The 22,239-nt window shown below is 47.3% G+C and overlaps 1 protein-coding gene across 1 annotated transcript; it reads left to right on the plus strand.

Moving 5' to 3' along the window:
• Positions 1–1,640: 1,640 nt before the first annotated feature.
• Positions 1,641–21,936, plus strand: sesn4 (sestrin 4). Its single transcript, XM_064326283.1, has 9 exons — positions 1,641–1,857; positions 13,381–13,581; positions 13,974–14,156; positions 15,890–16,135; positions 16,504–16,618; positions 16,924–17,048; positions 17,232–17,398; positions 18,619–18,763; positions 19,094–21,936. The coding sequence occupies exons 1-9, from the start codon at positions 1,792–1,794 to the stop codon at positions 19,181–19,183; spliced, it is 1,338 nt and encodes a 445-aa protein (XP_064182353.1). The 5' UTR covers positions 1,641–1,791; the 3' UTR covers positions 19,184–21,936.
• The last annotated feature ends 303 nt before the right edge of the window (positions 21,937–22,239 follow it).

Genomic DNA, 22,239 nt, shown 5'->3' on the forward strand with positions numbered 1-22,239 from the left:
GAGTCTCTATTAGCCTGCTTCCTCCGTGTTAGTTTATCATTGTTTTCATCTGCAAAGCTGCTAGTTGATCTGTGTTTTAATTGATCTGTTTTCTGTATGCATTTTTGACATTTTCTCTTTATCTGTTTAAAAAAAAAAAAGTCATACATCTACCTTTGAGAATAGAACTAATTAACTGTGTTCATGCGCTGTAATGGGTAGAATACAATGGCAAGGCTAACATGCCCAGACATGATCCACATTTAACGCCTATTTTTTTGTCAGAGTAGGTTTTTGACGAATCAATACAGACATACCCTGGATTAAATAATAAATCATGGTCTGGAACCTATTTCTGTGTAATTTTTAAAGAAAGTCTTTATTAATGGTTCTGACAGGCAAACGATTAACATATAGCATGGTGCTATTGGTCATTTTAGAATATAACCCAACACATTTGCACATTCTCAAAGCCATTCAAATATTACATTATTTCTAACATTTTTTTCCAATCTGTCAAAAAACTTCTCATCTGTCTGTAGGATCAAATTTTAAATGCATATTCTTAATGATCATTTATTTAAAACATCATTTATAAACTCCGCTCACTAACATGAAACTTATTTTAAAGAAAATATAAACAAAGCAGTACTGAATCTGAAAATAAAATGTACTATCACTTTAGTTCAGAATTAAAGAGGCAGACTCTGTTGAGTTGGAGAAGGGAGGGGAGGAGCTTAGTTGCCTGTTTTGGACCACTCCGTGTTTTTTTCTTCTTATTGGTTATTTTCCACCAAGTGGTCATTGTGTTTTCATTGCTAAATGCAAAGGTAGTAGATGATCTTATAATGAGAGTTAAAATAAGCAGCTAAATTGCCTGTCCACCCCCTTTCCATGCTTCTATTTCACATTTGTCATAAGGGAGCCATCTGAATGTGACTGTAGCCACAAAGGCCGAGCGCTACATTTTTATTTGTTCTTTTTATGGATTGCAACCATGTTGTTTTTTTAGAAACAGAATTTAAAAATGCATAATGTATGCAAGACAGGTAGCATATTTTATGTACAAAATCATATGCACAGTAACGTAGACCTTCGGTGTTGAGCTTATCAGGAATTGAATTACAGCAAAATGCCTCAAGGATCAGATTATGTGCAGTGAAAGTAAAAAAAAAAAAAAAAAGATTCTTTATGCACAATTAAACTGTATGTTGGGGGCTTTGAGAGGCTATGAAAATAAAAATGTGCCCACCATAGTTGACAACCAGCATTGTTCACTTGGCACATCTGCTGACCTCCCCTTTTCCGGTATAAATCAAATTGAAAAATACTTTATATCCCTAACATGCAGTAGAATAAACAAAATATCCATGTGGGGGGTAATTATTATACTTAAGATCCGAAATAAACCTGTTTTTTTGACGGTGGGCTACTTCAACCTTGGCCTCCTCTTTGTAATGTATCAGCAACAAAAAAACACACTGCAGTATGGAGGCGGAGTCGATCGAACAAACTGACAGGTAATTTTCCACTAAATTCCACTGCTGATTGGCTCAGACACAAGGGACAGTTTGGGCCTAAAATTTCTGTGAGAGGATCTGATTGGCTGTTGTCCTTCCACAAAGTCCTGCCCCGTCGCCTTCCCTTTCTTTGTTCTGATTGGATGCATTCGGTCGAGAGCTGTCAGTCTAGTTTCTTATCCGTTTTTCCTGAGCGCTTGGAGTTGTAGATTGCGCAGTGGCTGTGCTTTGTTAGCCAGTATAACATCAAGGGAGACAGAGGACCTGAATCCATGCACTAACCGAGAGGAAAATGATCATCTGCACGAAAAAAATGGACTACCCTCTCGGAACTCAATGCCAGCGCGTCCAAAACCAGGTACTTAGTTTGAGAAAGAACATGCCTGTTGATATACGATGTCAACTGAATAAAAGTCATGTAAATGATCTAACGTCGTTAGTAATGGCTTAATTGCTAGCGTTAGTTGACTGAGAGGTGGCTAGCTAGCTGACGAGTTAGCAGAAGTTATCAGTGGTCCGTTCATTCATTCGTAAATTGCTAAGGCACTGACGAAGTAGCAAACGTTACGACAAAATAGTTTATGTAAGTATAACTGTTCATCAGCAGCTAACGTTAGCTGTCTTACCAGGAGCAGTCATTGTTTCCATATTCCAAGGCATTGATAATTAGGACGTATATACATTAGCTGTACACTGTTAATGTGGCTTTTTTAAACCAAGTTTGCTAACGTTGGTTATATACCTTTCACTAGATGGTGGCTAGCATACGAGTTAACTAACCTTAAGAGTTGTTTCGTGCTGCAAATGCATCCAACTTCGTACATAGGAAGCGAACGAAAACCGCTATCTCGCTGGTTAAGTATCTAGCAGCTAGCTAACATTAGCTATTATTTGCTGACTGAAGGGGGAGGGGATCATTCTAACGTTAGGCTAAGTTGACGAAGAAATGTAATGGGGAGTTTGGCTTTCGGGGACATAATTTTGGTATTTCATACTTAGTTAAGGGTATACTGTGGCCTATGGATAACTTGCCCATCGCTGAGCTTCAAGGCGAATTAGATTTTGTTTCTTTATTTGAATGTGTGATCTGCACTCCTCAGTCACTTGTTCGTTAGCGCTAGGGGAACACTAGCTAATCTTCGCAGACTGACTTGGCTAGCCAATTCAGCTTACTATTATCATGCAAGGTAACGTTTGACAGAATTATGTGTTAATGTTTCTTTTTCTGTCCGCATTAAGAAAAACGTAGCCAACTGTGTAGTTGAAATACCCAGCAGCAGTTCCAAACTCTCACTCTATGCTACCCCATTGAAAAGTTTAGAATGCCTGCAGATCTCATTAACAGTCGCTAGCCTGCTATCTGAGCTAGATGACTTGGTTAGAATATTGATTAGCTAGCTACTTTTAACAAGAAAACAGAGGGTTAAGTTGTCAGATATTTCAGTGGTTTGTTGGCTTTCTTGTAAGCTACCTAGAAGGAAATTATTAATTGCATGTGCAATTTATCACGATAGCTATTAGCATATATGAAGCTGAGTAGTTAGCTAGTAGTGCGTCATAAATCCGAACGATACGTTTACTCAGCACAGATCATTGTGTATTTATCCACTAGCTAGTTTACTCGTTGCTAGTTTAACGCGTAAACCTATGCGCAAATTGATAACTTGCTAGGTCGCCTGCCAAAGTAAAATAACTAAATTAAAGTCCCCCTGAAAACAGAATGCAGTGATCTGGTAATTCAGTGATGAACATTGTATGTTTGTAGAATGTTAACATGCCTTCACACGATTTATTTTCTGTTTGAGAGACTGAGAACGGCTTTGTAGCTAGCTTGCAGACGTTAGGGTAGTTATCGAGAGCTTGCACGCACGAAAATATTAGCTAGGAAATATGACGTTAGACATTGCATGGCCAAATCAATTATTACGGGTTGTCAATTTTATTTGTTGTAAGCACAATGAACATTGAAGTTGTGTACGTTTTGTTTGTTTCCTTACATCTTTTAGCCTTGCTGTCAATTATGTTACAGTAGTGTCCAAAGCTTGCATTAACTGGTCGCCCACGTATCGTTCATTATTGTGCTTATTGTGTGAAAAAGCAAACATGACATCATCTGTATTGATATGCACGTAAGGGTAAAGTGAGAATTTTTCGTTTATCGATGCATGCTTTTCCTCATTCCGTTGTTCATATGATCAAATGTGTTCCGTTTTCTTTTCGTTTTGAGGTTTTGGAACCGAGAGGTCATTGTCATTTTTTGACGCAGGAAAACGACATTTACATAGGCTCACACACTATGATTTATCTATACACTTAAGTATTTTGTTTTTAAGAATTCTATTTCGGATTTTTGTTGCGTGAGGTTTATTTGCGACTTCTTTCCCTGCAGAAATTCCGCAAGTCTTTTGTGTGCAGTGATGTTGGATGTACTGCCAATCAAAGTTGTTTTTCTCCTTTCCGGGCTGCTTTTCCATGGTTGTCTGACGGGTGGCGCTGCGGACAGGGAAACTTGTTTACTGCAATTTTAACGTTCAGGAGAACAATAGAGGAATGCCATGACTGATATAGGTATATATTCATTTAGGATTTACAATGGGTTATGACAGTATTTGTATTTATACTTGATTTCTGTCGTCAGTAATTGATCCGTCTTCTTTTCAGGTTTTTTCTTCAGAATCTACATGCCCTCTACTCAATTCATTCATTCCTTGCTGATATTATCCCCCATTTTGCAGCAAAGGCTAAATTTTTAGGTCTGTGGGTGTGTGTGTGTGTGTGTACGTATGTGTGTGTGCTCGTGCCTTGCATACTGTGCAGAGACTTTCATAGCTTCACTTAGCCAGTCTGCAGACCAACCTGAGTGAAAGACAAACAAAGAAGAGAGAAGGAATCCAGTGGGCAAACAGTGGCCTGTGCTTTTTAATTTTTTGAAACATTTGTATTGTGTGACAAAACCAGTTCAAGTTCAGCTGGAATGGAGGGAGACTTGTGGAGTTGTGTGTGTGTGTGTGTGCGCGTGTGTGCGCGTGTGTATCGGTGGGAGTGTAAGTGGGCCATTGGTGAAAAATTAGTGTTGAGTTTTTCCTGGGCTGTTTTGCATGTGTGTCGCTTCAGTCTTGTTTTAACCAGGGCAGGCTGAGGGGATAGGAGGGGGGGTGTTCTACTTTGGCAGATGGCAAGGGACCAGCCGTGTCTTGTGTGTGTGTGTGTGTGTGTGTAGGGTGTCCAATATGCAAAGGAGATTTGCACACTTATTTTTTTCTCTTAAAAACCCCCACAAAAAACAACATTTTGTGACAAGAGCACACTACACAACACTTGCACAAACAATCCCACAGCCTGGTTCTAAAGTAGACCCCCCCCCTTCCACCCCCTCCTTACCTCTCCTACCCGCCTCCATTTTCTGGAGGCTGTAAAAGAAACGAACAGAAATAACCCGCGTTAAAACACGTTCTTATCTGCTGACATAGACAGCAGATAGGACCCCGCTCGGAGTATGCCACCTTCACACATTCTCTGGCAGGGAGGGGGCGAGAGGCACAAAGGAGGAGTGTCTGCAGAGCGATACGGAGTCTTCTGTTCAGTGTTCCTCTACGCTGAGAACGGGCAGCATAGGCATTGCATGAGCAGACGAATAAGAAGAATCGCCTTTTCGGCAACCCTAACCCCCCCCCCCTTCCTTCCCCTTGTTTTTTAAATTTTCTTTCTATCTCTCCAGAGTCGGAGCAAGCCGTTGTGAATATGAATTTTGCAAGGAGCAGAGATGAGCGGAGGTGCCTGCAGGCCTGGGAAAGAGAGAGACTGAAATGTTATTGTAGGGTTTTTTTGCACGCAGCATGAATAAATCAGAAAATCAAAACCACGGTTTGTTAGCAACGTGATTTGAGAGCGATCGTCCCAAGATTGATGGCATATGGAAAAGAGCAGTGGTGAATCGTCACGTTTTATTAGACATCCCCTACATTTGCGTCGCTCTCGCCTGCAGGGCAGGCTTGCCGTTCCTCTGCTTGTGTAGCGAATAGCTTTAAAGCCTCTTCTCTAAAATGAGGCAAAAAATTTGGAGAGTTGTGTAATCAAACTTGCCAAGTCTAACAGTCAGTCTGGTAAGGGTCATCTTCTTGGTATGCGCTTTGTATGGTCAACTAAGAGCTTTTCCTGTGTTTAATTTTCACTTTTTTTCCCAGATTAAGTTAAATTCTACTTGGATGTGGCGAAAACATAAATGATGATGACGATGAGTGAGGTGAAATATTGCTAATTTGTCATAGTATTGTCATATATGTTTTTAAGGCAGAGGGATTAGTAGTAACTCAAAGATCGGTCTGATTTGTTTCATTATTACTTTTGATCCGTTTTCCCAGTTCTTTGTCTGAATGTAGAACAGGTGTGCTTCCTTTTAGCTCACTCAGCTGGCTACTCTGCTAGAATCACATATATATATATATATATATATATATGGCTAGTATATGGCTGCCGTGACTAGCAGGGTCAGTAGAAATGTTCTTTGTGTTGAGGTACTGTGATCACTGGTTTATCGGATGTGAGTGCCTGTGTCTGGCTCAGTGTGTTTGGCTCAGTGCGTGCACGCGGGTCAGTCTGAGCCCTGTGTGTGCAGCTGTGTTGGGAGTACGTATGCCCGTCTGCCATGTCTTTATATGTAGCTCTGTGTGTGTGTGTGTGTGCCGGCTGGTGTCGGGGCTTATGTTCTCCCCTAATAAGCCCCAGTGAGCTCTTCCTTGGCTCGGGTTGCTTAGCCAAAAACAGGGCGAGTGCCTTTCGGTTGTAGCGAGATGGGCGTGTTGCGGTAACGCTAGCAGGAACAGCGGGCATATGACGACCCCCAGGCCTGCAGAGAATGCAGATTAAATATCTCCCACAACCCCCCCCCCCCTCCAAAATTTCATCTTGTGCTCTCCTCTTTCTGTGTGTGTGTGTGTGTGTGTGTGCGCGCACGCTCCTCCTCTCAGACCTCCTCCCCTATGGTAAGGTTTATTGTTTGGTGTCGGTGGTTTTTCCGTGTGCTTTCTGTTCAAAGCGTCCCCTTGGTTTCTCACCCTCGGCTGTCAGTCTTTGTTACTGTGTTTACGTTAGCAAAGCTTCGGCTCTGCCTCAAGGTGACTGTGGTTTTCATAGCATTTACATCACCCCCCAGGTGTAGCTCCGCTTTGGATGGGAGCAGCTCGCCTTCTAACTTTCTCACTCGACCTCAATGAAATAAAAATTTTTTGTTTATTTTTTTGCTTGTGAGGGGTTTTGGAATTTATTTTTTCTGAAAGGGGATTTATAAGCTTTTGTACACACACATACAGACTTTCAGAAAATGTACCGATTCAAGTAAAAATACTGTTTCTGTAGTATTGTATAGGAAACTGAAAGATCTAAGGAATTCATTTGACAACCAAATTTTTGTGTTGTAATGAGTTAGGCCTAATACGTTTTGCTGCTTGAAAATGTACTTATTCATTGCTGCTTTGTCGACAAACTAAATATTTAATTTAATAATTAAATGGTGTATTTAACACGGGTACATTTAACACAGGGATATCCTAATTTTGCAGGTGTGAACCTGAGATACAGATGCAAAGCTTTGTTTAATTTGGTTGGGGCAGCCTCAATTCTTGCGCTTTGGGGTCAAGAGTTGTTCACCGGCTCATAAATGAGCGAATGAGAACCCTTCATTTCCACCAGTGAGCATATTTAAGCCGGTTTCAAAATAAGGTCCTATTGCCTAACTGCGCTTGAATGCTGAATATGTGGCATAGCTGCCAGCTCAGCTGGGGTGGACTGGAACTCGACTCTGTCAGCAGTGATCAGTAACACAAGCACTCCTTTCCCCTCCTAGCGCTTCCATGTTTTGTTAGTTTTCAAGCTTGCTTTCAGCAGTGTACAGACTACCTGTGTTTGGCTGGGCCAGTAGAGTTGTGTTAATGGCTGGTGTGTACTGACAGAGCCAGGGACAGTGGGTGGGTCCAGGGGTTGCGTTATATTTAATGGTGATTGGATGAAAAATGTAGACTTGCTTGTGAAGTTCAGTCATGAGCTTGTGGTGCCATGAGCCTGACCAGGCTGACACTCTGATGAGAGAAGTCTAAAAAAAATCCCTTGGATGTGCATTTGCTGGTTCAGTTGCTTCTTCCAAATCATGATCTAGTTGCATTAAACAGTCTAGTGCCTCCTTCCCCGTTGCTCAGGGCTGTGTGCTGTGTGCGGTTGGGCTGCATTCGCAAGTTTAACCTAATGAAGGAAGCATTCAAATTAACTTAATTTCACTGCATGTTGAAAATCAATTATCTCACGTGATGCTCTGCTGAATGCACCATTATATTAAGGGGATGAAAACACACTCAAGGACTCGCATGCGAGCAATTAAAGGAGCAGACTTTCTGCCCTATGATACCCTGAGTCTTTATTGCACAACCATAAAACATCACACTTATTTTCCACATCCCCACCTTCTGCTGTACGCACTGTTGGGTGGCCGTGTGTAGAACTGAATTCCATGCAAAACAACATTGTTATCTTATGAATTCATGAATAAATGAGCAATTAACTTGGGAGCAGCTGGGAGAAAAACAAAATCTTTACAAAATGTGTGCAGAGCACCTCCTGTGGCACAGTGAATTTTAGTGTAGGGTCAAGAAGAAGACGTGGTTGGTGAATTTGGGCAGGAGAGTGCTGACTGGGTGCTTGTGATGTCACTTCCTCTTTTGTGATGACTTGCCTGAATTGAACATGCCCTCACATGTCTGTAAGTGTGGATTTGGGGGAGGGGTGTTAGGGCCCTGATCACAGAGCTCTCTGAGGAACAGGCCGATGCAGACTGTGATTTACAACCAGCTTGAGTGAGTAAATGGATACTGTGTTCGTGTAGACTCACAGTGGGGACACCCTACTATTCTGTGAGTAAATGCTGAACGGGATCTGATCTGTCTTGCTTCCCTTTTTTGTTACCTGCCCAATATGGCTAATTTTTGCAGTTGAGGAATCTGGTGAGAACAAGCCTATCCTGAAATGCGATGTCTGCACTGTCATATCTTCACTGGTGCAGACCCAAGTCACACCTTTCACCCGTGCGAGACCGTTTGTGTGAGAGACAGTGAGTTTCATTTATTTGTGGTGATATGGGAAATGTAGTTGGCACTCTCGGCAAAGGGGGAGAGGAGTGAGGTGTTGTGTTTCTGTGAGCTGTTAGACAGGCGATACAGCACCTGTGGTGTTTTATTAAGGATCAGCACAGAAAATTTGGGATGTGGAAGATGCCGTCATGACGTCTCAGACTTGAAAATTATGTCATCGCTGGCGGGCAGTATATCCTTGCCTTCGTCCCATTGTGTCGGCCACAGATGGGCTGAGTGGTCCAGGGTCATAGGTCATGCCAAATTGTCATAGTTTTATTAGTATCTGTTATGTGGCTGTCAAGTGGGTTACGGTTCATGTGCTGAGTTTTAAAACGACGTAGGACCTTGCACTCAGTCGATTAAAAGTGTGTCTTGCTGCTGTGGATTTTAACCACTGCCTCGTCACTGAGCTCTTTGCTGTAGGGGGTTAATGTGACACTGACTTCCAGACACCCCGGGGCAAATCCCCCCCTCCCCTGTCTGATCCACCCAGGGGCATCTGGACTCAACCCCCCCCCCCCCCCGAGCCGTATGCAGTGCCCCACGGTGTCAGCCGATAACATACCCCACACACGGGTCCCACGGGGGCAAGCTCCCGGAGCTCCTCAGCTCAATCAGCACACATTCCAGCAAGAGTGGCGAAAAATACCCCCAGCCCCCGCAGCCAGACTAAGCCTGCCCCCGCCTCACCCCCTCGCGGATCAGCCGATGATTGTTCGACGCGCTCGCTATGTTCATGAGGCTCGCGCGCCGCCGCCTCGTCCGCTAGCTGGAGACGCGTTTAGAACGAGCGCAGATGTGATCCGTGAACCGGCAGCCGAGGGTGCGAGAGATTCACACGTTTGCGTCGGGCGATTCCTTTGTGAGCTCACTTGCTGTGACTGAGGAAGATTCATTCATACTATGGGTCTAGAAAGTATGGAACTAAGAAGTGAATAAACGGTGCGAAAATGTGGCACTTGCACCTGAAAATTAAGGCTAACCTCAAAATCTGATTATTATAATCAAATGTATTATGGTGTAATAATGATATGGGAATGACTTGCATGTAATTCAAAAGAATTACGTGCATTCAGGTCAAAATACATCATCTTGGTAACAGCTTCTTTATAATAATTCTCATGGAGAGGAAAATGTGTTTCTTGATTCTATCTGGTGAGCATTTTTGAGCACCCTTAAAAATATGATGTTACTGACTACGTAGGCCTATATGGCGTTACTGACGATTGTATTTGCCATGAGGTAATGTGAATTCCATACGTGCAGTGCCTTTGCTGACTCCAGTGTGACATCATTTGTAATTGCGGTAGATCTAGCAGGTCCCCCCCCCCCCCTCCCCACTGTTGGTTTTATTGATATTCCTGTTTACCAAGCACACTGCTTCAAAATACGATGAGGTCAACCGTTCGCCTCATTCGCAGGTACAGAGCAGCGCTGACTAACTTGTCAAATGAAAATAACCTTTCCGGTCTTAAAAAAAGTAACCGTGTACATGTCGAGCCCTGGCTGTGGTTTTCCGAGACAGCGGTTCTCAATACGAACGCTTGTTTATTTTTGTCTTGTTATGTTGCATACGCTTCCTGGGGCCGAGCGTCTGTATGAGGAAGTCCTGTTGTGTTGAGATGTGGTCCAGGGCTGCTGTGCTCCAGAGCTGCTTTACCTTCTCGCCTCTTCGCCGGTCGTTTTGGTTGGGGGGGGGTTGGCGAGCGCTGGCCTGGGGGATTGGACGGGCCCTGAGGACGCGGCCTTGCGGCCTCGGAGGTGTGAGCATGCCCAGACCAGCCCCGGGACGCGCTCATGTCCACATCGCTCAGGAATCCGAAGCCACGTTGGCCCAAAGCTGGGGGGGGGCGGTGACAGCCACCTGTTCCTGCAGATCGATGTCACTGGGGGCCGCGCAGGGGGGGTTACCCCCCAAGGGGGCGGTGGATGGGGGGCGGGCCCACCGCGACTTTCCTTGACAGAGAAAAGTGGGTCAAGGCTGTCTGCATCTGTATTTAGGGGACTTCGTTCTGCCCTCCCACGCCCCCCCCCCCCACCAATCCCCCAATCCCCCACCCCCCCTTTCTCTGCCATTCCCTCTCAGCTTAACAGACAAGGAATGGCCCCCGCCCCTCCCCCATAGTATTTAGCAAGTGCTCATCTGCACAAACATGTCAAAACATATCACGGTTACATAGTGCATTATGAGGCTATTCTGCAGACTAGCTTCCTTTATAGGAAATGGCCCCCCACAGCCCTGACACAAAGCAGGGATCTCAAACTCCAGTCCTGAAGGGCCACAGTGTCTGCTGCCTTCTGCTGGTTTAGTATTAATAGTAGTAGTATCACTTAAGTGTTTAAGTAATTGAATGGTTAAAGTGTGCAAAACTGGCTGCTGGACAAAAAACCTGAAGAAACGACGTCCTGTCAGGACGAGAGTTTGACACCTGATATAAACACCCGTGGTCCTCAGAGGCTGTTTTCACTTGCAGCAGGGAAACTTTTTAGAGAAATTTAAGAAAATGTTTTTTTTCAAATAGAGTGACAAAGACCATCAGTGGTTGGTCCTGGGTGCTTAATTTGATTGGTCCACCAGTCTCTAGATTGCAGAGATGTGTAGGTGTCTGAATAGCTGGTTGTGTGAATTTGGGAGGTTATTTGCGCTCATTCGGGGACGGTGTTTATCGGTCTTATTTGTGTATCTGCTCTCCCAGCTGTTTCTCCGCTCCTGCTATTTATAGTCCCTTAGGTGTGGGGCCCCCTCCTGGCCACTGCGGGGAACTTCAGGCCATAACACCTGGTGATATTCCATTCTAGCCCGTTCCATTCCACAGACAGATGAGATGAGCGTTTAACGTGACGTGCTCGAGCGTTACTAGATCAGGGGGCTTAACATGTGATGGATTATCTGTGAAAGTCAGTACAGCTATCCAAATAACTGCACGTACACACACGTGTGTCTACGTGCATAGTGTTAGCAAATGTTTGGCCCCAAGCCTTTTGCTTCGGTTAAAGAAGTGGATTTTTTTTCGCCAAGAAGCATATCAAATTTGAGGCTTTGCCGTAGAAAGTGAAATTGGAACTTAAACTTCAAGAATTTCGTCAAATAATGAAAATAAGATGAAAAGAATTAGTCGTAGCTTACTGTCCGCGCACATTCCCCCGTCTCCATTGTGGACAGTTGGTTTTGTTTAGCCTGTTAGCCTCGTTAGCGTGTGAAGCCAGCTGAATTGGTTTCCCTTTGTGTGAGTGAGTCATTCTCTGCCCTTTTTTGCTCCTCTGTTCTGCTCCCCAATCCTTTACCTCTCCTTCCCCATGAGTAACCTCTCGTCACCGTCAGCCCACCCCCTCACCCCGGCCTCTCTACCTCTCTCTCTCTCTCTCTCTCTGTTTGCACTTGGATTTTTTGCTCAGATTTCAGTTTCCTTTATTGGCGTGTTGACAACCATCCATTTGTGCTGCCAAAGCATATACATACAACCAAATGCCCCAGTGCAGTATTGTGTGTTAAAATGCCTCCCCCAATTTCCCCTCTCCTCGTGTGCCAAATTCCCCACCCTCCCTCGTTCCTTGTCCAGTCATCGCTCTTCCTCTCTCTACCCTCTCCCTCGGTCTTTTTCTCTCCCTCACTCTCCATACTAACTCAGGATTCTCCGTCCCTTCCTGTGTCTCCTCCCCCTCTCTCTGGGCTCATTCCCCGAAACTCAGGCTCCTATGGGAGTTACCACTGGGGGGGATTGTCTCTGATCCTCTCGCCCTGGGACTCTAGCAAGGCCCAGCGGAGCTGGTCAGGCAGGGGGGATGCAAGCACCCTTTCCGTTTTGTTTTGGACGTGCGTTATGGTTCAGGAGTAGGCCCGCGGGGCTCGGAGCAGCAACCGACTCCAGGCTCTTTGCTCGTGGTCAGCTGACCAGTCTCGTCACGTGTGGCGAAAGGTGTGAACCAGAACTGGGTCAGATGTGCACATATGAAATGAGACTCGGGTAGAGTTAGAAACTACAGGTCCCTGAGAAGTTCTGTTGAAACGTGAACAACCAAAATGCACAGTCACATGAATTTTGTCCCGAACATTGGGAGGGTTTCTTCCAAAATTGCTGGTAATCTGCAATAATTCTGCTGGTGTCTGAAGTCTCTGGACTCAAGTCCGGTGTACACGAGGCTTTCTGATACAGTGGGCTTGCAGACTGTACATGCAAGTCTGCTATGAGCAATGTAACATAAGTAAAACAAGAGGACAGTTCAAAAACAACAAAAAGTAATTGTAATGAAGATGTCTGGTGTGAACGTGCGGGTGAGCGTCAGCCGGATCTTGGGAGCCGCGGCGGCCGCCGTGGCGCGGACGTGGCAGAGAGCGCGGAGCGGAGCGGCTTGGGCCCGGCGGTCGGCCCGCTCCGTTCATCCCGCTCCGGCTCCAGGATTAAGGCTCAGGCCTTGTTTGTTTGTTTTTTGCGGGTGAATTATTCAAGGAATGCTGCTGGCGGCGTCGCCGCTGTTGTTTTAAGGTCCTCTCCCCCCCCCTGGGATCAGCGGAACAAAGCCTTCCCCCGGCCTGCTCTCTTAAAAACCGCGCTCTGCAGTCCCACTCCGCACATTCGCCAAAATGCACATAATCAGAAGGGGGGAGATGAACCAGCGCGGGCCTCCAGCCAGCCTGATGCCACATCTTCAGCTTCAGATCGATTATGAAGACAGGGGCATGTTTGTAAAGGTGGTTTGTGACGCGTCCGTGGTGCTGTGGGTAGTCCGCTCAGCCCTCTAACCCCCGCCCCCCTCCTCCTCAGGTGATGAAGGTGAACTCGGAGAAGGAGAGGGCGTCCCTGCTGTGCATGAAGGCGCTGGCCAGCAGGGGGCGCCTGGACGCGGTGTCGCAGCAGATGGCCTGGCACCCCCAGTACCTGGAGAGCTTCCTGCGCTGCCACCACTACATCCTGCAGATGGACGGGCCTCTTCCCCTGCCCTACCGACATTACATCGCCATCATGGTGAGGACATGGACACAGACAAACGCACATACACGCACACGTACACACACACACAAATACTGGTATACACAAGCATACAGGTGCACACATATGCATATATACACAAATACAGGTACAGGCGCAGTGGGTGTCTAGTGTCTAGACACTGCTGTAATTTCCACAGGTTGAAACCAACCTGTATAAAAATAGCCTTAAGTAAAAGCTGAGAGTGTGCACTTTAACCACATGCACATTGTTTGCTTACGAATCTAAAAATGTGGAATGCAGAGCCAAATCAGGAAAAGGAGGGGAAAAAGTCTTTGTCCAAAACATTATGGGGCTCACACACATACAGGTACACGCATGTTCAGTGAATGAACCCCTGACCCCCCCGCCCCCCCCCCCCCCCCCAGGCGGCGGCGCGGCACCACTGCGGCTACCTGGTGTCCCTGCACTCGGCGCAGTTCCTGCGGGTGGGCGGAGACCCGCTCTGGCTGCAGGGCCTGGAGTCGGCCCCGCCCCGCCTCCGACACCTCGACCACATCAACAAGGTCCTGGCCCACCGGCCCTGGCTCACCGCCCGCTCCCACATTCAGGTACGCCTCAACACCCGTCCGAGACGTTACACTTCAGCTGAACCCGGAGCGTTTTACACAGTGGCCCTCGCTACCTTAACACCGGTCTTTTACATATTATACTTCAGCTGAACCCAGAGCCCTCGCTACCTTAACACCTGTCTCTTAGACATTATACTTCAGCTAAACCCAGAGCATTTTACACAGTGGCCCTCGCTACCTTAACACCGGTCTCTTAGACATTACACTTCAGCTGAACCTGGGCGTTTCTACAGGGCCTATCGCTCCACCCGCCTCGACACTAACTCAGGCTGGCACCGGCCCTGCTTCACACGTGCGCCCATTCAGTACCTAACACCGTCCTGACGTTAACTTCAGCTGAACCTGGAGTGTTTTACACAGTGGCCCTCGCTACCTTAACACCTGTCTCTTAGACATTACACTTCAGCTCAACACGCCAGAGCCTCGCTACCTTAACACCGTCTCTTGAGCATTAACTTCAGCTGAACCGGAGTTTTACATACACAGTGCCTCGCTACCATAACACCGGTCTCTGAGACGTTACACTTCAGCTGAACCTGGAGTGTTTTACACAGCTCACACCCTTGTCTGCGGTGCGGCCCGCTGGTCTTTTAAGTGCAGTCCGTTCATACGGCTGGATGTTCGGCTGAAGCGCCGCTGCTCACCTGGGAGCTGAGTGTGCAGCCTCAGAGTTAAACGCCCAAATCCCCAACCATTACACCTCCTGCTGCAGCAGCTGCTTCTAGAGCAAGTGCTTATGAACGGTGCTTCTGATGCACCCAGAAGCACGGCACTCGGCCTGGCTGCATAGGCATGTCAGATGCAGGCGGTGTGTATTGCCAGAATATGGGACAGATGGCAAAGAAATAGTAATAATGAAAAGAATAAGAAATTTATTATTATTAACCTAGCTTTAGCTTTGTGTTAACACACATGTTGGTGTGATTATTATTATTAATATTATGAAGCTGCTTTAGCCTTAGCCTCATGGTAGCTCATGCTGGTGTAATTATTATTAATATTATGAAGCTGCTTTAGCCTTAGCTTCATGGTAGCACATGCTGGTGTAATCATTATTAATATTATGAAGCTGCTTTAGCCTTAGCCTCATGGTAGCGCATGCTGGTGTAATTATTATTAATATTATGAAGCTGCTTTAGCCTTAGCCTCATGGTAGCGCATGCTGGTGTAATTATTATTAATATTATGAAGCTGCTTTAGCCTTAGCCTCATGGTAGCGCATGCTGGTGTATATTATTAATATTATGAAGCTGCTTTAGCCTTCGCCTCATGGTAGCGCATGCTGGTGTAATTATTATTAATATTATGAAGCTGCTTTAGCCTTCGCTCATGGAGCGCATGCTGGTGTAATTATTTTAATATATGAAGCTGCTTTAGCCTTAGCCTCATGGTAGCGATGCTGGTGTATTTATTAATATTATGAAGCTGCTTTAGCCTTCGCCTATTTAGCGCTGCTGGTGAAATTATTATTAATATTACGAAGCTGCTTTAGCCTTAGCCTCATGGTAGCACATGCTGGTGTATTATTATTAGTATTATGAAGCTACTTTAGCTTCATGGTAGCTCATGCTGGTGTAATTATTATTAATATTATGAAGCTGCTTTAGCCTTAGCTTCATGGTAGCACATGCTGGTGTAATCATTATTAATATTATGAAGCTGCTTTAGCCTTAGCCTCATGGTAGCGCATGCTGGTGTGACCCCTCCCTCAGGCCCTGCTGAAAAACGGGGAGCAGTGCTGGTCGCTGGCAGAGCTGGTGCAGGCGGTGGTGCTGCTGGCTCACTGCCACGCCCTCTGCAGCTTCGTCTTCGGCTCCGGGGCAGACGTGGACCCCCCGCAGACCCCCAGAGTCCCCCTCGGCACACCCCCCGGCTACTGCTACTGTGACGCTGCCAACGGCAACGGGGCTGTCCCCCCGCCCTCCACCGCTCCCTCAGACAGGACGCCACGGCGACGGGTGAGTCACATGATCTGTAGCCACCAATAGTGACGTGCGCTGTCACCGGCCCCAGAACGGTGAGAAAGGGTGGGCTGGCCTTGGTCTCTGTAGCCTCATTTAACGGTTTCATAACCTCATTGTGCTGTTAGCGTAACCAGTTTACGGTCTTGCATAGGTGGAGGAAACTGTTCAAGCCAACTCAATCGTTGACCTATTACATAATTGTGGTTAAAACTTGGCAGACTCAGTCAGATTGCCAGAAGCCAATGTCACTCATCTGTGTCGTACATTTCCAGGCTGTGGGCCCTGTGGAGATCTCCATGGGTGGGGTGGAGGGTGGAGGTGGTAATGGAGGAGTAACTCTGAGCGTGTTTGTCTCCCGCCAGTCTCTGGACTCCAGCTGTGAGGTGGCCTGTCTCAGAGAGAGGATCCAGAAAGCACAGGAGGAGAAGGAGAGGAGAGGAGAACGCCTGCTCAACTCCCAGACCCTGCTGTACACAGGTACCCCCCCCCCCCACACACATCTGCCCTACTGCCCCGTACAGAGGTACCTGCCCCACTGCCCCGTACAGGGGTACCTGCCCCACTGCCCCATACAGGGGTACCTGCCCACTGCCCCACTGCCCCGTACAGGGGTACCTGCCCCACTGCCCCGTACAGAGGTACCTGCCCCACTGCCCCGTACAGGGGTACCTGCCCCACTGCCCCGTACAGGGGTACCTCTCCCACTGCCCCGTACAGGGGTACCTGCCCCACTGCCCTGTACAGAGATGCACACCCCGCTGATCTCCATCATGCCCTCTCAGACGTAGACGAAGAGGACGAGCTGGTGTGCGCTGCAGACCCCTCCCGCTTCGACTCAGACCCGGCGTTTGGGTACCAGGAGTTCGCCCGCAGGGAGGAGGACCACTTCCAGGTGTTCAGAGTGCAGGTGAGCGCAGGTGGTGAGGGAGGGGCCTCGCGACGGGCGCCTGAACGCGGGGGTTCTGGTTACGGATGACCGTGAACGTGTGCGAGCGCGTTCGTGCGTGCGCGGTGAGGAGGATGACTGTGAGCGCGTTCGTGCGTGCGCGGTGAGGAGGATGACCGTAGCGTCCCGGTTTCCCGCTCGCAGGACTACTCGTGGGAGGACCACGGCTTCTCGCTCGCGAACAGGCTGTACTCGGACATCGGGCACCTGCTGGACGACCGCTTCCGGAAGGTGGCGGCCCTCCCCTCCCCCCGCGGGCCCGACCTGAAGAGGGCCATCTGGAACTACATCCACTGCATGTTCGGGATAAGGTGAGGGGGCGGAGTCTTAGTGCTGCTACAGCTCTTTAGGGTCCTGCTAACCACACCGCAGGAGAGTCAGTTTTCTCTTTTTCTCGCCGTGTCGACTTCGTCTTCTGCAGAGGTGGGGGTTGGGGGCAGGCATTCTGGATTTCACAATCCATGCATGCTGAGCCATTGTTTAAAAACTGTCAGTCACACAGTCAATTTGCTTCATTTATGGATATTCTCCTGATTGGTGCTGGTGAGCTCTGAAAAATGGAAATCGGTCTGTCTCGTCACTGTACTACACGCCTATTCACCCACAGCAACAGGCACGTTACCCCAGCGTCACCCGCCTGTCATCTACTGTAGACTGCACTCTGCACGCCCAACCTGCACTCTGCACCCCCTCAAATGCATTTGAAAACTCTCGTGCAGATTCCATGGGGATTTTCATTGGAATGTATCACTAGATAAAATGGCCAATGTACACATGTTCTGAATACGGATTAAAATAGATGTATTTTTTTAGCTTAACAGACAAATTTTGAAAGTGTTCCAAATAATACATTTGACCCACCGTACCACATGCACGTACACACACACACGCACACATGCGCGCACACACACACACACACAGAGCTCAGTGCCTGTTCGGGCCATTCCGGTCTATTTCTCTTCATCTTGTTCCACCACACGGCCTCCTGGGAATTCCCCCAGCATCCTTTGCCCGAGAGGAAGAGCGGGGCCCCCGCTGTTCCAGCTGCGGAGCGGCGTGACCGCGGCGGTCAGGGACGTGCGGCCATCGGGGACGGCTCTTTATAGACACGCCGACCGACTCGCCCGTGAAAGTGACCGCAGTCGAACACCGAGTCGTTCATCAGCGAAGCACAAACCAAAAAAAGGTGGTCTGGGAGTATTCACCAGCACCAGACTCGCTGGCAGGTCACACGGTACCACGGCCATCCTTCTTGTCACCTCTAAAGCCAGACCTCTCCCCAGTGGTCTCTCCACTGGCCATATTTGTTCTGGAAGGCGCTTTGGTGGGGGCAGGAAGTTGCATGTAATGGTGTCCTCTTCTCTGGGGATACTTGTATCGGGAGTGCTGCGTGCCTTGTTTTCCCACAGCGGTGTTTTCACTGCTACACCCATCAGCGAGACCTGAGTCTCCTGAGCTTTACCTGGGGAGAAAGCTTTTTCTTTCTGTCTGAAAGACCCCCTAATGTGTGTGTGTGTGTGTGCGCCCGCAGGTACGATGACTATGACTACGGGGAGGTCAATCAGTTGTTGGAGCGTGGGATGAAGCTCTACATCAAGAGCGTCACCTGCTTCCCTGATGCCACCAAGGGCCCACTGTGTCCCCTGCCCTGGGCCCCACTCAAACCTGCAGAGAAGGTGAGACTGCCCCCCCCCCCCCAACCCCCCCACATACAGCAGAAATAACGTTAGACCTCTATAACCTTTATAGCTCTACATGTTGCTGGCCCTTTATAACCTTTACTGCTGTAAATGTTGCTGTGCTCTGTGTACTGTTCTTCTTTTGTTTCCCCTTAAATTCAGTAGAACTTCACTTATCCCACACGGGCTAATTAAGCTGTTGTTTTCCTTGTTTTTACGAATGGGTCGATCAGTTTTTGGGGTCAGTGCTACCTGTGATGGTGTGTGTGCCTCAGCAGGTGTGTGTTCTCACACTCCGGTCCTCTCTCTCTCTCCTGTCTCCTGCAGGTCCACATTAACGTCCTCATCATGGAGGCCAGACTGCAGGCCGAGCTGCTGTACGCACTGAGAGCTATCACTCAGTATATGATCGCCTAGGCGGAGGCAGAGAGGGAGGGAGGGAAGGAGGGAGGAGACAGAGAGGCAGTCCCGGTGCATAGAGAGCTTGCCAGGTGAAGGAGAAAGCAAACCGCTTTGGAGCCGGGGGAGGGGGGCGGGGGAGGGAGGGAGGGAGGGGGCTCAGATTCTGTCGAGGTGGAGATGAACGCCATTTGACATTGAGAAGGGTAAAATCCCGGGAATCCGCGAGCGATATTTCTGCTGCCTGACAGGCACACTCTGGTTTAAGCTCTTTGCCAAAAACACTTTAATATGGTGGAGTCCTCTCTGTCTGCAACGTCCCCCACTTCCCTCCCCCCCCCCCTTTTTATTCTCCATCTTTCGCAGTGACACTGCTGCCGACGATTAATGTGCAATTATTAATATTATTACTATGGTGAACGTTGAAATTCTTTAGACTGTGACGGAGGAGGAAGTTGAGACGGAGAGACTCTCAAACACCCAATGAAATGTCTCTCGTGTTTATTACTCTTTTTTTTTTTGTTGGTGAATTCTGTTTCTTTTTTTGTATTTTTTTTTATTATTTGACTTTTTGTTCATTTACCTGTTTGTTTTTTCCATTTTTCCCACGTTGTCCTCGTCCTCTGTCATGACTTGCGTTCGCTCGGCATGGCTCCTGCTGAGTGGCCTGAACAAAAACACTGCAGAACAATAGTTTTTCTTTTTAATAGCACTTTTAAAAAAAAGAATATATATATATATATATATATATATATATATGTGTGTGTATTTATAAACACAGTAAACACAAGGCTGTTTAATGGTGCGGATAAACGTTTTCTCCGATGCGAGGATTTTCGCCGCCCCGCGGTTCTGGACATTCGGAAACGATGTGATAAACGGGCGCGGCGTTTCAAAACCACTTCCTTCACCTCCCCTGATCCACTTTCGCGAGACTGACCTCGGATCAGGCTGTGAGGGCAGGGAGAGAGCAGCCACCGATCTGCGTACTGAACTGAGACCTGATTGGAGATCGGGGCTGGTGAAAGAATGGGTTTTTCGCACCCTCTCCCCCTGGCGTTGTACGGGCACACGCTCGCCCCCGAAGGCATGTTCAGCACAGGGTGCGGGTCCAGACTCAACCTGAGGGTGGCTTTCCTCTTAACATCCTGTGCCTTTTTGGTAAAATTGCACCATTTTAAACATTCTTTTAGGCAACGGGGTAAAGTAAATGGCCGAATTCAGCTCTGTAAAGGAAGGAATCAGAGTGGTGATGTGATATGCTATGGTGATGGTTTTCTGACCTCAAGACACAAGATCAAATGAAGGAATTTTCTAACTAGGCTGACCTCATCTGCTATAATTCAGAAAGATGGCTACAGGGGTCAATTCTAGTCTCATATTTCACCCTGCAGACGTAGGGGTCCGGTAGTCTCAGTGAATTTTTTTGTTGTTGTTTGTACGTGCGTCATTCAGGGTTTGCCACAAACTGGATTGGTGCAAAATAAGAAAAAGTTCCCACGATTTTGGAGTGACCAGGACTTGTTTTTACTATTTTGAGTACCAAATAGGCGAAGACAGACTGCATTGGAACTGTAGGATTGTATTGGAGTCTGGGGCTTGTCCATTGAACAGAGGTCAGAGCCACGACTGGTTGGATGATGCTTACTTGACTAAATGAGAGAGGATTCACTTTGTCTGTGTATTTATATTCACCCCCCCCCCCCTCAATTTAGCCTGAAGAAATGAGCCAATTGACATGTTTTCAGTGAAGGTACAGCTCTTTATGCTGAACAAAATTGGTACCGTCAACTATAAACATTTCCTTTTTTTATTTTTAATGTTTCATTTTTACTTTACGTTTTTACGATTGTTCTTCTCTCGTTACTTGTTTTGTTAACGTTTTGGGTTTTTGCTGCTATGTTTCCTCCCATGGTGCTGCACCCTGAATATTTCAGAGGCAGTGAGGTTGGAAGAACCCCTGTGTGGCCATCGTTGTTGAAAATGGCCGTGTGTGTGCATATCGGAAGCAATGTACGTATCTGCGTGCGGCCACGGACGCTTGACGAATCCCCCGAATGTTCAAGTTGCGTTTGAATTGCACCACCGTAAGCGCTTAGAACGGGTGCCTTTTGAGTCGGGAACTTTTAGACCGTGCAGAATTGTGACAGATCTTCGGAGGACTGAACTCTTGACTCCACCGTTGTTGACTGGGCTGGGCTAAACCGCTGCGGTGGCGGGCGTCGCTTTTTCGGATTGCTCCGCGAGGCTCTCCGAAGCTCTGCCCGTCTTGGAGCGCAACGTCTTCATCGCGAGCTCCCCTGCGCGTCAGAACCCCAGCACGGCTTCACCCTTCTACGCCGAGCAAGTCAGCAACTCCGCAAGTGGATGGGACTGGACAGGAAAGGCTAAAATAAGTGTTGGGTTCTGGTGCACTACACGGCTAAAGGCATTGGCTGATCTTTGGCACCTTTTTGTGACATCACTTCCACGTCATCCAGTGGAGGAGCTCTTCCCTGGCAGATAGAGCATCACAAAGGGAGCCGGCCCAAGCTTCCCTTCCAGCCCAAAGTACTAAAAAGACAGTAACACCAACACTGAGACTGGCAGGCCATGGCTGTAGCCCAGGCTATTGATATTTACCACGTAAATGTATGGACAAACAAAAAAGAAAAAGTAAAAAAAAATTTAAAAAAGAAAGTAACTTGAAATGGGGAAAAAAGTAAAAAAAAAAAGTTTTGGAAACCTGGAAAAGACTTATTTTTTCTATAAAGATGAATATGTTCTATTAATGTGTGTCTGTGTTGTTTTTTTCTGAGCCAGTGCTAACCATTTTTCTCTTGCAGTGTATGAAGGGTAAAACATTTTGGTGTGGTGTAAGAATTACTGGCGACAATGTTTCCTGTAAGCTGAGGATTTGAAACAGTCTTATGGGCCCACTGTGTGCTGGTGTTCAGTTAGTCATTAGAAATGTGTTTTGTGTTTCTCTCCCCCCAAACCTATTTTAGCTCAGTGCTGCATTGGTTCCCTCCCATTTTCAAATGGATTAGTGTCAGAAAGTAGTCCACTATTTGCAGTGATTTCACCTGTCAGTC

This window comes from Anguilla rostrata, chromosome 3 (assembly GCF_018555375.3).
Source record: "Anguilla rostrata isolate EN2019 chromosome 3, ASM1855537v3, whole genome shotgun sequence".
Taxonomy (NCBI): Eukaryota; Metazoa; Chordata; class Actinopteri; order Anguilliformes; family Anguillidae; genus Anguilla; species Anguilla rostrata.